Here is an 18,312-nt window from a genome sequence, read left to right as displayed (position 1 = left end):
GAACAACCGGGGCATGCGATTAGCAGTGGCTGTTCAGCATATTCAGACTAATGGTGGTGTGACAGCGGCCACTGCTGTTCGCATGTAACTGCGTTAAAGACAGATGGCTAAGCCTGGAGTCATCACATCTAAGGACTAGTAAGCAGCAATATCATTGGCAGCTAATTAGCTAACTGAATTAATGGTGCAAATAAAGCACAAAAAATCTCACTTGTATCTGTAGCCTTAAGCGGGCCATAGATGGATCAAATCTCAGCCAATTCAGCAGGGACCAGCTGAGACTCGATCCATCTATGGGCATTCAAGTTGTAATGAAATCGATACATCAACTTCAGTACAACCAGCCTGTCGGATTTTTTGCATTCTATCACTGCCCATTGTCATAGCCAGCAGCAGTGATCATTGTGTTCTGCCAGCAGGGAAGGCTCCTTTCCAGCAGAACACAACAGCACTGCGAGAGGGATTCCTCCATCAACACTGACTGTGTTGATGGGGGAATCAAGCAATTTTCTTTCTTTTCACCTGTGATGGAAGGAAAGAAAATTGTATAATCCGTGGACTGCTTTAGTATAATTCTATGAGGCTTATTTAACAAACAAGGTGCCACATAAAGCAGTGAGATGTTCAAAATTATATAGCTCATAGAAAGCAGTTAGATCAGTTAAATATGACATCTAATTACATTGGGATAGCAGAACATGCACGGTTCAAAAATCTCACTAGTGTACAGCATATATTTAATCGTATGAACTAACCTTTACACACAGAATCTGATTCATGAAGTTCTGTATTCTGTACTGCAAGCCAATCGGCACTAGAACAGTCTGGTGTTGGGTTTATTAAAATATCCACTGGATTTGTTTCAATGCTGTTATCACATGAACCGTGTTCTTGATCATCTCCATTAAATGTCATCTCAATATTTACTTGTTGCTGCTCTTGAACCTTTTAAAAAACAGTAAAGAAAAATAAGAATATTGTAGCAAAAACTGGTTTTGTTAATGTATCCTAATGGGATATTCATTTATATCTTGTTATTTTTGGATAAGCTTTGGTTTCAAATCCAAGTCTTCGAGTAAGAGCAGGTGACAAGCTTGCATACACGTACAAACAGATATAGAGATGACAAGATAGTAATAAGTTGTACAGTATGTGGTTATGTCACTGAGACATAACAATCTCCTTGTAATATACTGTATATATATATATATATATATATATATATATATATATAAAAATGAAATTATGCCCACCTAAGCCAAAACTTTAATTTTTTTTTTTTTGTCTTGAGCAGGATTAAAAGAGAAGTATGGGATTTCAAAATAACAAACACACACACTGACCTAGGTGGATGCAGCATCAGTCTGATGCTGCATCTATCCCCTGCTGCCTCTAAGCCTGAGAACTGAGTGACCAAAGACTGCCCAGTCTTCTGTGAGCAGAGATCTGTGATGGTCTGTGACTGGCTTTCTGCTTTTGCCCCTCGAGGGCTCACTGGAGCGATGTGGAAGGGGCAGGAGCAGCTTGCTCAGGCCCACTAAGCAGCAGCAAGCTAAGAGGCTGAGCCAGCTGCCAGTCAGACATCTGGGTGGATCACGGCATTAAAGCCAGGATCCCTCCAGAGCCAGCTGAGTGATGTCAACCGAAACCAGACTTTAGCCCGTTGTTGGCTGAATACAAGTCAACTGCATAACTAAGTGCGCTCCTGTAAGACACAAGAGAGGTAGGGCAAAAAGAGCTTTGGCCCTAATTCTCCTTTAAGATCCGATCAGGTTTTGTTGTTGATATCGCTGTCTGTATCCCTATTAGAGAGATTCATCCCCTCGGTCCTGGTGACACATTACAGGACAGAAAGCGAATATGAAATTTTACAGTTTTCACCAGAACAAGGAGGATTCTAGACACCTGTTTGTTGACAACTGCCCTCTCTGTGGAGAGATTTCCTCTTACTTTCTATAGTGTCTCTTCTGTGGATAAGGAAGGAATACAAATATAGGGAAACAAGATGAATTATGATGTGAATCTGCTTAAAGTGTTACTAAAGGCTATTTTTTTTTAGAATTAAAATAACAAACATGTTATACTCACCTGCTTGGTGCAATGATACTGCATAGAGCAGCCCCGATCCTCTTCTTCTCGGGTCCCTCATTGGCGATCTTGGCTCCTCCACTTCTTAGTGTGTCCCCATAGCAAGCCATTTGCTATGGAGGCACACAGTGTCTGCTTGTTCCTGAGCTGTGTGTCTATGGAGCAGACACACAGGGAGGGAGGACACAGGGAAGGGGGAAGTCAGAGAAATATAAACAGTTTTTTACCTTAATGCAAGCAATGCATTAAGGTAAAAAAAGGTTTTAGCTTTAGTATCACTTCAAGTGAACTGACTGCACTGTGACAAATCACAAATCTTTTGCATGCACCAGGATCACTAGCCCTGATGCTAATTGATATGGCCTTAGTGAACTTCACTGCACTGTGAGAAGTACTGACACTGCATATTTGTGATTCTGATACTGACACTTGCATCATTCTAATATTTGCACATTTTTTCTTACCTGTTTGGATGTTTGTGGGTTAACATGCAAAGTTTCACAGCTGCATTCTGGTGATTGGTTGTACGTGTCTTTTAGTGATTCTAATTCTTTCTCAGCAGTCTCATGCTCTATGCTCATTCTCTGTTTCTATAAGTAAAGCATTTATTATTTACTGCTTATATTTATATGCCGCATTGCTTACAGAATACATAGGACCTTTCACATCTGTCCCTGCCACCATGAAATTTAGTCATATGCCTGTACTACAGTAACACAAGCATACTCAAAGCATTTTCAGGATCATGCTAATGTAACGTGTACAACCACTCAGATGTGCGCAGGTACCCAAGAAAATTCCAATTAATATACATATATACAAACTTGAGTCAGAAGGAAATGAAGATTTAGAATTTTGAAAACTACAACACTTTAGGAAACTCAGAAAGATGCTTTAAAGGATAACTTCCAATTCAGTGGCAAAAAAAACAAACAAATAAAAAAATAATATAACATATGCAACTGCTACACAAGCCATATTGTAATTAGATGTTATGAAAAATTACCTTTTGTATTACATTTGGCAACACTGTAATTTTCTGTAAAATTCAATGCAATATGGAGACATTCTGTACACAATTGGTGTAGGAAATGCCCCCCCCCCGAAATGTAATTTCTTGCTTGTGTGATTGACTCACTGATTTCACACAACTCTGCACTAAGATACAAGTCAGATTTTAGGCATCCCCTGCAACAAAAATTTCAGTTTTGGTGAGATCCCAAATGGTTATTCACCTCTAAAAGGGATTTAGTCCCTGCAATTTTCCTCATTTGAACCCTGCATTAACTGATAGATAATGAAAGTCACTACCATTCAGATCCACCTTGCACATCGGCATAAACAAACACCTACTGTATTTCTTCAGAGCAACAAAAAGTAGAAATCTGCAACAAAGTTTGTTAAAATCCTTGCAATGTACATTGATCACTCAGCCTCGGTTCACAAATATGCGTGATGAAATTGTTCCTTTTTGAAGTGTGACTCAGGCATGCATTTCTGATTGAACACCACTGCATTTTCACTGCGATTTTAGTACTCTCTCTCAACGCCTCTGATCCTCTTCTATGTAAAAACTTCTCTGAATCATGTGAACACTCATCTCAGAATTTCATTATATTCTATGGGCTGTGAATTTGGAGCGCATTGCTTTAAACTCGCACAGGACCATATTTAGAAATGCTGTCAAAATGCAGTGTAGTTGAATCGCATGTATGTGACCATCTCCATAGGAACACATGCTATCTGGCCTGTCATATGAATCAGTGTCTGTGAAAATGCATCACAAATTGCATATGTGTGCCCAGGGCTCAGAGGGGATTGCTTTTTCTCAACAAAAGTGGAGTTACTCTTTAAAGCATACAATTTCAATGTAGACACAGAAGTACTTCAGCTTAGTGCCTCAGTGCTGCAAGGACATATTGTTAATCACAAGTTACCCATCCATTTACTACAAACTTACCACCAACTAATAATTATTTCTGTCAACAATGTTTTGTCAGAAGGATCTTGGGAATAAATGCCTTAACAATTTGGTAACCCATTTCGACCCTAAACATATCAAAAATCACCAAAGCAAAGCAAGCATTGCAAATCGGCCCTAAGTATTATGTGTGCACTTAAGAGTAGCCCCAAAACTCATGTGCAAACTCTTTACAAAAAAGTCAGCTTTAGCTCAGAGCTCCAGCAATAGTGGCAACTCAACAGTCCACTGCAATACTGGTGACTCAGCAGTCCATGCAAGAACATTCATTGCATTGGGGGATGTCAGGGTAACGGACCCGATGTGGATAATTGGGGCCTTCACAAGCACATATAAGAAGCTTCAAAGGTAGAGTAGGTGCATGTACCTCGTGGGATATCAACTGTATCTGGTGCAAACATTTTATGAAATTTTAGGCTAAAGGACAAAGTGACAGTGTCTGTGTTAAACCTCTCATCCACTTTATACTCATGTGTTCATCACTCCCTTGTTGCTTCTTCTTTATTGGTGCTCCTGCAAAATGCACACTGCTTTGTTGCATGAAAAATATGTCATCCCCTCCTATGATGCAGTGCTTGGACCTTTCACATGATGGAGATGGTGATGTCACCTTCCCTTGCTTCCACCAGCTAAGATTGATTATTTTGGTAAGGGCTTCAACAGAGCGTTTTATTCTGAATGGGCAAATTGACAGTGTTTCTTTAAAGGTAAGTTGAAGATTTACAGTGGTTCTAAAGCCTAAAGAATTTTTCACTTTAATGCATTCTCTGTATTAATGTAAAAAACCTTTTGTGCTGCAGGACCCCCCTGCCTCCCCTAAATACTTACCTGATCCTGATTTCAAACCAGCGCAGTGCATGAGTGCAGCGGCTCTCTACCTCCCCAAAGAGCAGATTGATAGCAGTGGGGGCCATTGGCTCCTGCTGTAAATCAAATCATATGATGAGGGAGTGGGGAGCAGGCAAGCCCCACTGTCTGTGTCTATAGATGCAGGCAGTGGGGCTTGGGAGCGAGCCCTCACGAGTGCCCCCATAGAAAGCGGCTTTCTATTGGGGCACTTGCTAAAGAGGAGGATCCCAGAAAAGGGGATTGGGACATCACACAGAACAGGTAAATATAACATGTTTATTATTTTGAAAAGAAAAACTGTTAAAGCAAAGCTCCACCCAAAAGGGGCGGTTCCGCTTTAAGGCCTCGTTCCCCGCTCTCCGTTAAGGATTGGCACCTTTGGGCTCCCACTTCCACTACGATCGCCTAGGCGGTCAGAAGCGGAAGTTGTCCTTCCTCCCGTAGTCTTTTGGGACATGTGACAGATCCCAGAAAACTACAGGACCATTCACAAGGCGTATCGCTACTCGAGCATGTGCAGTGGGCAGCCGGCTGTTAAGCCGCAAGCTGTCACAGCCGGGTGCCCACACTTGAGATGCCGGAGCTGGGGAGAGAGGACAGTCGTGAAACCGGCTGCAGTGAGGACACTGCTGGATCGAGGGACAGCTAAGTGTCTGTTTTTTAAAAGTCAGCAGTTACAGTTTTTGTAGCTGCTGACTTTTATTATTCTACACTTTGACTGGAGCTCTGCTTTAAGCTTTATAGTCATCTTAAGAGTGAGGTTCAATACAGGGGTCAGGTGGAGGTTTCCTGTTACATTTTTTGGGGATTTATTCAAGGTTAAGGTTACAGTGCTAGGTTTATGATAAAGGTGACTTATTTATTTAGTGTTAGATTTTTGGGTGTGATAAATTAGTTGGAGATGGAACTAATGTGGACAAAACAAACCCATCAATTTTACCATGTGAAATATTCAAGCACAGCCTTGTGGTGCCTGCTTTTTGGGGGAATGCTGCGCAGTATATTGCTCACGCTAAGAAAATCCAGTTTACAAAACGAAAGATGTAGAATTGTACAAAAAGTATTTACCTGCTCTTTCCACATCTGCAGTGCTTTCTCATGCTTACTTTGAAGAGCGAGGAACTTTCCCTCATTTTCTGTTGCATTTGCCCTTTGAAGCTCATTATCTCTCTCAAGGGTCTGCAATAAAATTAATTATCCAAAAAATAATCAATACCACATTAATGAATTTTGATGTGTTTTATGTAGCTTGGACCTTTGTTTCGAACATGCTAGAAGTGCCACACAGATCAGTGGTAATGCGCTATCAACAATAATTTTCATAAATTAACAGAAAGGTGCTTATAGTTTAGCTAACAGGAAAACAGTGGGAGTTTGGAGAGAAGAAATGGCAATAAAAGGATATAAAAACACTTGCCATTACTCAGATTCACTGCATGAGTTTTAATGTGCAAGAGAGAAAAATAAAAAAATAATATAAAGTGCAGAGCTGAGAAATCTCAAGTGTAGCACCATGCAATAATGGTCACACATAATATAAAAGAATGGCTAATAACAGAGATTATATCAGTGTACTTATTAATGGAATGCAGAACATAATAGCCATTTGACCTGTCTGCATAATGAAACATCCATGTTCACATGTCCTATTTACATTTACATCCTCAAACATATGGAAGGCAAAGACACACTTCAAAAGTGTATTCAGAGCAGTGAATATAACGGCTTTAGCACTGCCAAATACATAGACTTTCTTTCTGCGTTCACTCAATGCTAGCATCGCTGTCATTTTGATGAATTGAGGTGATTCTGCATGAATCAACAGTAACAGTTCACACACAATTCAGGTTCTTCTGGAATTTTCAGTTTAATCATATTTTTTTCTCTCGGCTGTAAGGATAAAAGGCTTTGCCTCCATGACAATGAACCGATTCCAGCCTCTACAAGATGTAAACACGAGCTCGAGTGGACAATGGCTGTCAATGTACGAAGCACTGGATCAATTATATTTATGAGCCGTTGCTTTTATTTTTTTGGATTCACATCAGAGCGCCTAGTCAAGGATGAAATTATAAAATGTAACAGAATTCCACTCGGCTTCAGCTTTTGACTGCAAATTATGGTGGACCTTTCTTGAGTAAAATAAAACTGGTTTAGCTAAGTTCTTATTTTACACACAAGGGTGATTTATGGGAGAATTAAATGCTGGATAAAAAAATGTTTTGGTGACTAGTTTTTCTGACTTATTGTTTTCAAGCCTACAGATCTACAAAGGCCATGGCTTCCATACCTTCCAATGATCAGGGCTAACCAGGCCTAAATGGGGGGGGGGCAGAAGGAGACAGAGGCCCAGTGATGGCCTGGATGCCTAACATGTGCTGTGATTCTGTCAGATAACAGTGAGTGATCAATCTAATGAGAATGTCAATTCTCACATAATCGCTGCCAGAGTCTGCAATACTGTGTATTGGCTATTCCCTGACATTTCAGCAGTCATTTTCTTTACGTCTGCAACCTAATTGGACACAACAATTTTTAGGCGAGTTCATGTTAGAAAAAATAAAAACTCATTGACTCATTTATTTATTGCTGGAGTATGGACAATTTAACGTATTACTAAACCCAGGACGCTGCATTCACTATATCTGGTCTCCCACAGTACACAGAACATGAAAGTGCAATTATTTTAGTAAATATAAACTGCTAAATACCTTTTCTCTTCAGCAGTTGGAGCAGTCTTGTGACTTCAGCAGAGCACTGGTTAAAGCCTGTAGGAGGAGTTTTCTTTCTGCTCTAGGAGGATTCAAAACCTCTGACCTCTGTCTGGACAGTACTGAGTGGCCCTGTGCTGATCACATGCACTCTTCCAGGAAAAAAAAAATACCTCTAGCAATACACACCAAACTGAGCATGTGCATGTGGCTACAGGTTCAGTCTGTCTTACCAGGAGATAAGTTGTAGGTAAAAAGAGTCCACAGAGCACATTTGTACTCTTTTTTGGCTCTGGGTCGCCTGTGTTGGCCTCCACAACTTCCTACCCCCTGGACCTACCTATTAGTCACTGACTGTATCCTTGTTATTAACAGTCCATTATGGCGATTTGGGAGGTGAGAAGGGGAGGTGCCACCCATAATTTACATAGCAAAAAACAATATTTGCATACATTTTCAGCTCCACGCATCTCTGGATCTACATTCACATGAGAATTTCCTTGGAAAGGAAATCTGCTTACACATTTTTTTATCATATGCTTAGTGGAAGGTGCACAGCTTTGTGACATTTACAATATTTGTGTATCACAAATAGAAACAATTGAATAATACAGTGGACGCTCAACATCATCTAACAAATGATGTTCCTAGACAAAAGAAATATAGTGAACATAATATATTAAAGTGACAGTCCCATGAAGATGTAGTCCCATAGACCAAAAACTAAGCTTTGTAAACTCCATCACAGATCCCCTTACCTAGTCAGAGAACCTCTTACATCATTAGAGCCCCCCTTTATATCAGGGCCCCCATAAGTATCCCCCTTAGATCAGGGTCCCTATTAGAGCCCCCTCCTTACATTAGAGTCCACATCAGAGCCCTCCTATACATCAGGAGTGGAGACCATAGGCAGCCTCTACTGACCTTACTCCTCAATGAGTGCACAATGAGTATATGCCACTGACCCTAGCTGGGGGCCGAATAAAATCTTGTGGTGGGCTAGATGTGGCCCTTGGGCCATGGTATGGAGACCCCTGCTTTAGAGGTATTTCCTTTCACTTTCTGTTTGACTATGGGACAGGACATGAAGGGAAATCTCTCCAATGGAATACAGATGGCAAAAAAAAATTGACAGGGGTTACAACCCTCCCTTATGCTAATCAAAATGGAAAAAAAGCTTTGTCTTTAGATCTACTTTAAGCTCTGTCTGTGCAATAAACCATTCATTATGGATGAACAAATGTCTGTTGTGACCAAAAGGTATTTGAATGAATCTGTTCAATTTGATTAAAGTGACTGTAAACCTCAGCCATTAAAAATGAACAAAGCATATCCTTCTATAGTGGGTACTTGGCTCAATCCAAATCACCAAGTGTGATTTTCTCTGGTATCTCCTCTGCTATCTTCATGAGTCACTTCTTTCTGCATGAGTCGAAGCCAATCTTGGTTAAAGGCTTAGCTTCCCCTCCTGTACACATCAGGTGACTGACAGACTGACAACCTCAGCTGTCCATGTTTCCCTATCACAGTGTGTAGAGGGGGGTATGTCCATTCCCTCACTTAGGTTTCAGAGTACACTTGATCTGTGCTTTATGCTGTATAGTGTGTGACGCAAGATCCCCACCCCCTGCCTTCTGGACCTGAGTATATCCTTTGAGCTTTCTGTTTTACAAGGCTGTACAGGAGAAAGGGCTACAGCAGTGATGGCGAACCTATGGCACACGTGCCAGAGCTGGCACGCAGAGCCATCTCAGTGGGCACGCCAGGAAGAAGAGGATGATGAGCGCGCATGGACCGGCCATCCAGATCTCGTCCACACTGGATCCCCATCAAACTACATTTCCCACATGTCTCTGGGGCCAGGGTGGGCGTGGACGAGAGGAAACGGCTCCAATGCGGCTCTGGCACCAGGGGTGATGTACCCGGGGATGGGCGCGGAAGAGAGGAAGAGGCTCCCACACTGCTCCCACACTGCTCCGGGGCCAGGGGCAACGTGTTCAGCGTGGATGGGAATGAGCTGCTGGGTTGGAAGCCACACCGACGCTGCCAGAGGTGAGATTGCTTGCAGTGTCATCCATCAGTGCCCAGCAGTGTCGCCTGTCAGTGCCCAGCAGTGTCGCCTGTCAGTGCCCAGCAGTGTCGCCTGTCAGTGCCCAGCAGTGTCGCCCATCAGTGCTGCCCATCAGTGCCATCCATCAATGATGCCCAGCAGTGCCATCCATCAGTGCCCAGCAGTGTCGCCTGTCAGTGCTGCCCAGCAGTGCCACCTGTCAGTGCTGCCCAGCAGTGCCACATGTCAGTGCCCAGCAGTATCGCCTATCAGTGCTGCCCATCAGTGCCACCCATCAATGATGCCCAGCAGTGCCATCCATCAGTGCCCAGCAGTGTCACCCATCAGTGCCCAGCAGTGTCGCCTGTCAGTGCTGCCCAGCAGTGCCACCTGTCAGTGCCCAGCAGTGTCGCCCATCAGTGCTGCCCATCAGTGCCACCCATCAATGATGCCCAGCAGTGTCATCCATCAGTGCCCAGCAGTGTCGCCTGTCAGCGCTGCCCAGCAGTGCCACCTGTCAGTGCTGCCCAGCAGTGCCACCTGTCAGTGCCCAGCAGTGTCGCCCATCAGTGCTGCCCATCAGTGCCACCCATCAATGATGCCCAGCAGTGCCACCGATCAGTGCCGTCTGTCAATGCGTCCAGGTAGGCAAGTGGTTAATTGCAGTGTTGGCACTTTGAAATAAAAAAGTTGGTTTGTGTTGCAGTTTTGGGCACTCGGGCTCAAAAAGGTTTGCCATCACTGGGCTACAGAAAGACAGATACAACTTATGTAGAAAGATTTGTTTCGTCGCTTTGCATCACCTGAGGCTAGTCACTTCATTGGGTACATGCAAGGGTTTACAACCACTTTAACCTCCCTAGTGGTCTGATTATGTCCATATTTCTGTGCTCAAAGCGATAAATTTTTTTGCATGGAAATATGTATTTTTTTTATTGTAGGCCTGTTATTTTTAGGAATAACTCACTGAAATCTGTCCGAACAAGAGTCTATTAAACATCCCGGGTATGTTAAAATTTGAAACACAAAATCATAAATTATAATATAATAAATAATCATAAAAAATAATAATATAATAATAACAAATTTAATTCAATAATATAATCAAACCAAAAACACTGAAATTTGAAATATAGCGCCAAGTTCGCACATCACTGAGCAAAGTCGCAGAATCGTTTTCAGTGTCTGATGACAAATTTCCCCCACGAATCATTATCACTCAATTCTGCAAGTAGTTCTGATTTACTATCGCTGTTCTCTAGCTGATCTAAAACTGCTTTTGACCTAAAGGGACGCTTTTTGGACACCATGGACGTTTCTCAGTTTCCAGGCAGAAAGAGTGGTAAAAATGCAGGCAGGGCACAGGACAAAGCACTCGGGACAAAATGTATGTGAAATGGTTTGATACAGTAATGTTTTACTATGTGATTTTAGTGTATTTAGTGAATGTCACTTTTTGTCATTTTCAAATTTCCCGCCAGTTCCGTCCCCGTACGTCCCGACACTCGCAGGGGACGGAACCCAGACGACAGATGCCGGCATCCGCCGAAAGGACATTACAGGGGACACTGCAGGAGGGACATCGCGGGAGTGCAGGACAAGATAAGTGATCGAGGGATCCCGGAGCAGCGACGCATGGTAAGCCCAAGTGTAGCTCGGGGTTACCGCTTTTGGTACTGAAACTTTACCCCGAGCTACACTCGGGAATACCACCAGGGAGGTTAAGTAAGAAATTCTTTTGCAAACTTAAAGGAATGTGATCACGTGTAAATGTTTAAAAAATGCTGTATTGTGACTGCCCTTAAGAATATCTATGTCACTAAGAAACACAGAATGCACTATTCCCTGTATACATAACATTCATTTGTATATTAACCTAGAATATACTGGCTGCTACTACTTTTCAAAGACACTGTGGACTTGCTGTGGAGCTTATTTTAGATAGAAAATAGTTTAGAAACATAAAATAAAATTAAAGTAAAAACTGATCCCAAACCGTTTTTGCAGTGTTTACCTTAACCAATTGCCGCACGGCCTAGGGTCAAATGACGGCCGGGTGAACACTTCGTCCCTCCGGGAGGGCGTCATATGATGTCCTTCCCGGATCGCGATTTGCGCTTGCCCACGGGGCCACGCTGTGGTGAGATCTGTCACCGACCATGTACCTCAGACATAGCCGATGACAGATCTGTGTACCGGCCCTGTTGCCAGTACCATGTGACCTGTTGTGACCAATCACAGCAGGTCACATGACAGTTGTATACAATGGATGGCTTCCTTTTATGCCATCCATTGTATACAACTGTGTCTAGCTGTGAATGGTCATAGCCAATCACAACCCATCTGTGTCATGTGATTAGCTGTGGCCTATCACAGCTAATCACAACAAAAAAAACCTGAATGAATTGATTCAGTTAAATGCTTGCTTATAGCAAAGAAATTCTTTGCTTTAAGCAATCAAATTGTGTAAAAAAAAAAATACTGATCACTTCCCCAAAGTAGTACAATGTTACTATGGTACTTTGGTCATAGTGCAATATGAAAAAAAAATCTTAAAAAAAGAGAAAAAATGTAATAAGTAAAAAAAAGTAAAAAAAATAGAAAACATATCTTTTTTTTTTTGTACTGTCACCAGTCAGTGTCCCTGATCACCGCCACACCAGTTATATGCTGATGCTGTACTGCACTGGTGACAGTATGTAAAAAAAAATTGTGAAAATAATTTTTTTAATTTCTTCATTATGACAAAAAAATTACAACTGCAAAAAACTCGCAATGCCTCTTATGAAATATGTCAGAGTGTCTACTTCGCAAAAAGGGGTAATTTGGGGAATATCTGTACTGTTCTGACATTTTTGGGCCTCAAGAAATTAGATTGGCTGTCAGTACTTCAGGATTGATCAATATTCAGATCTATCCCATAGTTTGTGAACTCAATAACTTTCCTACAGACTAAATAATAAATACTGATTTGCATTATTTTCACCAAAGAAATGTAGCAGAATACATCTTGGCCTAAATTTATGAAGAACAATTATTTATTTGCAAACTTTTATAACAGAAACAAATTTTTGGTCTTTTTTGTTAATTTTGCAAAAAAATAAAAACCCCAGTAGTGACTAAATACCACCAAAAGAAAGCTCTAGTTGTGTGAACAAAATGATAAAATTTTAGTTTGGGTACAGTGTTGCATGACCGCGCAATTGTCATTCAAAGTGTGAGAGTGCTGAAATCTGAAAATTGGCCTGGGCAGGAAGGGGGTAAAAGGGGGTAGTCTTGCTGACTACATAATGCGTATATATGCGGCTGCAAGACAAATGGGCTATAAAGCTTAGCCGCTACACATATGCGTCCATGGCAGCCTGAGGTTGTGTGTTGAGCGTGCCTCCACCACCTTCCCTAAGACAGTGACTGAGCTGTTACCAGCTCTTGCTCAAGGTTTTCTATTAGGAACCAGCAGGATGGGCTGCAAATCATGTCATTGTTGTAAGAGTCAAATCACACTGGTCACATGATACAGAAGCCTCGCCACCTCCTAGGCATTAAGGTCCACTTAAATGGCCTTAGGGAGGTGGCATAAGAGGTTAAAGTGTCTTAGCAGCATATACTCAGCTTTCCACACTACTGTGCCACTCCATTCAGCCACTGGAATTGAAGTGTGAGCATTGCTAATTGGAGAGCTGTAGTTGTAACAATGCAGGGACAAGTTGGACCATTATAGATAGACCACTGTGCTTACACAAATTGTGGCAGTATTTATTTTGAGACTGCAGACTACAGGGAAGTTGAATTTTGGGCTGAAGTTGGAGCTCAATTACATAATAAAAAGAGGTAAGACGCTTAAAAAGTATTTAAAAGGATTATCCATTACCTTTATGATAAACATGGAATGCAAGGTTTTCCAGACATCTTGTTTGCATAGAACTGTGATTCTTTTGCTTAACTAGTTTAGGACAGTGGGCATGATACACATCAGGGCCGGATCCAGCCTGTCTGATGAGGGGGTGCAGTTTAAGCAAAAAATTATTTTTGCAAGACAATATCACAAAAAGAAAGCTTGTTTATCCTTAAACAATATATGTATTACTTAGTTATCCTAGGTAATTACAAAGCTATTACTGGATAAACAGGTCCACAGAAAAATGTAAAATGTGCTCTTGTTCATCAGTGTACAGGTGTGAGAGCTGAAGTGGTTAAAATAAATCAAAAATGGCCATGTTGCCCTATTTTTTAGGAAAACAATTAGAATAAATGATACCACCTTGTAATCCTCCTTGAGTGCTGACAACTGGTTCTCCAAACTATTCATGGTTTCGGTATGTCGCTGGACTAATGTGACCATACCATGCAAAGACTTCACATCCTCCTAACAAAGAAATAAAAGGGCTTACACAATTACCCATGTTTCATGTAAGCGCTTACAAGGTAAAATCTCTGAAATATTTTTTTGAAGGTGAAAAAAAGCAATTCTTTGGGTAAAGGATACACTGACCAAAAATAATAAATGTGCTTTTTTTGCAGGTAAAAAATGTGCATTTATAATTTTTTGCTGCAGGAGTCCATAAAGCATTGCACCAGTGATCAGTGGATCGCTGATGCCATGCAGGTCTCCTACAGACCTGTCAGTGTATCTGCTTTCCCGTACAGGATGTATGAGCAAGCAGATATACCGAAAGGAAGAATGAATGAACTACCACGATGCTCCACAGCGCTGTGGTAGTTCATTGAGAACTACAAGCTGACAGCTGCTAAGGCTGTTGGGACTTGTAGTGCATTCATTCACAGAACACTGTGAATGAATGACGCGCCCATGTGGGCAGAGCCCTGCATGGCCATACTGTTTTTAAAAATTGACAGCTAGCATGGGGAACTTCTCCCCATTACTTCTGTCGCAGGGAGGTGGGGGCAGTGGGCAGTGATTGCAGCACTGAGAACATGTTATAGGTTCCACCCTAAAAAACGGACAGAACATGTAACATGTTCCCATAGGTGAACATATCCTTTAACCTTACAATGTCATCGTCAAAATCTTGGGTGACATCACTTTGCATCACATTCATTTTCACATGAGATGGTAGGCACGAGAGTTGCAGTCTTGTGTAAGTTTATGTTGGTGATGGTATACTGCTGCAAGCTGGTGTACATTGCAGAAACTATTAGTGATTGATCTCATCCAAAGATATGAATAGGATTCGGAGGTAAAGCAATCATTTCTCAGATTGTTGGCCAGATTTTCCTTTTAAAGAGTATGAAAAGCTCAAACTTTTTTAGTTCTGCACAGATTAGGGCTTAGTTAAGATGTCAGTGAAGAGAGTAAACATCAACACTAAGGCCAGCCATATATGGGTTGAAATTCGACTGATTTTTCGTCCGAAAATCAGACCTAAGAATAATCGGCCAATTTTCGCTCTGTTAGTAGGTTCCTCCCCTTTTCAATGATCGGGCATATTGAAAAATTTGTGAAAAACGACAGATTTTCGACTCACTGATGGTCAAATCGTACGATCATTTTTCTGAAAAGAATATGCGCATGAGCCGTGACCTGGAAGGAACAGAAGTTTCACCTGTTATATGGGGTGAACTTTATGACTTGGTTGGCTGATTTTCAAAATCATTGATGGCACCATGGGATTACCGAGCAAACAACGTTTTCGATTTTTGGACAAAAAATCGTTTGCAATTCAAACCATGTATGGCCTACATTAGGCTACATTCGTCCCTGCATTTAGGGCCATCAGTGTATACCTGCAGCACAAATGTGAGGATTCCTGCAGTTGGAATCACAGGTGTGTGCAAACGTTTGTGGATTTTCAACCTGTGCAAAGCAATGACAGGCTGAAAGGAGCTGTGACTGTCCGCTGCTCTTGGCATATATGTGCACATACAGCAGTTATCTGCATTTAGGAGCAGATAATTGTTCCTCGATGCAATTTAAAATATGTTTACTCATTGGAAGGTTTCCCTTCACCTCCTTTTGCCCTGACAAAAATTATTCGGCATCCCATCACTTTCTTTATAAGGGGACATTGGTCACCAGGACTAAGGCTCCATGCACAATGGCTTAAAAAACGCTGTTGCTAGAGGAGTTTAGCATTTTGCCTGTAGAAGCAGCTAATGTTATGTTAATGTTGTGTCCATGCACATTAGGTATATGCAGTAAAGCATGCTTGTTATACTCACTGCGGAACCTAAGGGGTTAATACTCTGCATTGTGTAAAAAGGCCATTTGATCCTTTCTTCTGTTACTCCCCTTTTTCAAGCAACCACCTCTTATCTCCTGATAAGACAGACTGAACCGTAGGCATTTTGTACATGCTCAGTTTGGTATGTATTGCTAGAGAGGTTTTTTTTAATTTCTTTGGAGAGTGCATGTGATCAGCACAGGGCCACTGTGCACTGTCCAGACAGAGGTCAGGGGTTTTGCATCCTCCTAGAGCAGAAAGAAAACTCCTCCTAGAAGCTTTAGCTAGTGCTTGGCTGAACACTGATAGAAGCCACAAGACTGCTCTAACTTCTGATAAGGAAAAGTATTTACCAGTTTATATTTACTAAAATAATTGCATTTTCATATATTGTGGGAGACCAGATATAGTGGATGCAGAGTCCTGGGTTTAGTAACACTTTAAGTTCAGCATTCAGAAGAAAAAAACAAACCCTTCTATTTTTCATTTTTGAGAGCGTTTTTCTGGCAGAAAAAAATGCTAAACACTCCTAAATGTTAGTACAAAAAAATGCTAAAAATTTGCGTTTTGTTTCTGCACAGAGCACTGGCGTTTTTTTTTCCAGGTAGTGTGCATGGAGCCTAATAGTGTTAGTTTATCTGTTCAGAGAAGGCACAGACAGCAGTAAAATCCTGACATACATTCCAATCCTTTCACATCCTATTAAAAAAAATAGGAATTTTGACTTACCTGTAAATTCCTTATCTTGGAGTACAGTACAGGTCACAGGACTTGTATTTACACTCACCAGCCACTTAAGTACACCTTGCTAGTGCCAGGAAAATATCCCCCACACCATTACACCACCACCAGCCTGAACCATTGATACAAGGCAGGATGGATCCATGCTTTCATGTTGTTTATGCCAAATTCTGACCCTACCATCTGAATGTTGCGGCAACCAGTCTACCTATTCTCCTCTGACATCAGCAAGGCATTTTCATCCACACAACTGCCGCTCACTGGATATTTTCTCTTTTTCTCTGTAAACCCTAGAGATGGTTGTGCGTGAAAATCCCAGTAGATCAGCAGTTTTTGAAATACTCAGACCAGCCCGTCTGGCACCTGCAACCATGCCACGTTCAAAGTCACTTAAATCCCCTTTCTTCTCCATTCTGATGCTCGGTTTGAACTTTAGCAAGTTATCTTCACCACATCTACATGCCTAAATGCATTTAAGTGCTGCCATGTGATTGGCTGATTAGCAATATGTGTTACTAAACAATTGAAAAGGTGTACATAATAAGTGGCCGGTGAGTGTATATGCAGGCGATTGGACACTGACCAAAAACTTATTGGACCACCCCTAGTGTACACTCATATAACCCAACCCACTCTGTGTGACTCCAGTTTTTAGCAAGGAATGATCAAGACAGAACGGAGAGGCCTGTGTCTGGGTATAGACACTTGTCAAACCAGACTGAAGAAAAGACAAAATATGAGTGGTAGCGTATTCCCTGGGGTTCAGCTGTGATTTCCTAAATATGATGCTCCTCCTTTTTTTGTCTTCTTTGTCCAATAACTGAAAAAGCTAAAGTTTAGCAGCTATAGTCATGGCTTTCATACTATGATCATATGACTGAATGCTATGATTCTGGGGAGGAAGTGAATACTGATCAGTGCACATAGAGGGTTCTTACAGGAAAGGTAGGACATATAACCAAGATCCAGAGAATTTTGCTTTGAGTTCTGCCGTAAGAGATATAGCTGAAATGAAAGCCAATAATACCCCAGCTGTCTTGGCAGCCAGAATGGTAATAGACATGAACACCTAGCTAAGCTTTCTTTCAGGTCATGAAAGCAGTGCAAGAACATAGTATCAAAGATTTTTTAAAAATCCTTTAAAAATCTCAGATATTAATACACCCTTGCAGCTCCCGTCTTGGACCAAAGATATATTAGTCAGCCCCATATCTTAACTAAAGCACTTCATGACAATGATTTGTTCTATTTGTGGTCACACCCCTCTACCCTTCTAGCATTATAAACAGTATAAGAATTAAAAAAAATATATATATATATATATATAATTTTCTTTTTACACAGTTTTAAATTCCAGTCCAACATTACAAAAAAACACGAATGGTTCTGCTCAAGTAAAACTTTGCCATATATTGTGAATTTTACCCGCTTCTCTTCTTTCAGACTGAGATTTACTTCCAGAAGCTTTTTCATTATATCTTTTTCCTGACAAGAAATAAATGAAACACTACATCACATGAATGTTATAAGAAAAGATATTAATAATAACAAGACTGCTATATGGTTGATACAGTGGTTCTGTACTGAAAATAGGAGATGGCAGAATTTTCATTATATGTTGCACATGAGAATTGAAACAATGCTTTGTTATACTTCGATTTATATCCTGTGTTTATCTGTCACATTTGAAATATTTTATTTATATATCAG

At 41.2% G+C, this 18,312-nt stretch overlaps 1 protein-coding gene across 1 annotated transcript in view; it reads right to left on the bottom strand.

The window, feature by feature from the left end:
- Nucleotides 1-18,087, bottom strand: part of LOC149465246 (uncharacterized) — a gene marked incomplete at its 5' end in the record, with an annotated part of 38,629 nt that extends 20,542 nt beyond the window's left edge. Inside the window, 4 exons of the mRNA XM_089673496.1 lie at nucleotides 756-945; nucleotides 2,553-2,678; nucleotides 5,987-6,097; nucleotides 18,028-18,087. Coding sequence (XP_089529622.1) covers nucleotides 756-945; nucleotides 2,553-2,678; nucleotides 5,987-6,097; nucleotides 18,028-18,087 — 487 coding nt within the window. The remainder of the gene's footprint in view (nucleotides 1-755; nucleotides 946-2,552; nucleotides 2,679-5,986; nucleotides 6,098-18,027) is intronic.
- Between the last annotated feature and the right edge of the window lie 225 nt (nucleotides 18,088-18,312).

The sequence above is a fragment of the Staurois parvus genome, unplaced genomic scaffold (assembly GCF_062004578.1).
Source record: "Staurois parvus isolate SC_StPar_1 unplaced genomic scaffold, SC_StPar_1.0 ptg000138l, whole genome shotgun sequence".
Classification (NCBI taxonomy): Eukaryota; Metazoa; Chordata; class Amphibia; order Anura; family Ranidae; genus Staurois; species Staurois parvus.
This window is presented reverse-complemented; position numbering and strand designations above follow the sequence as displayed.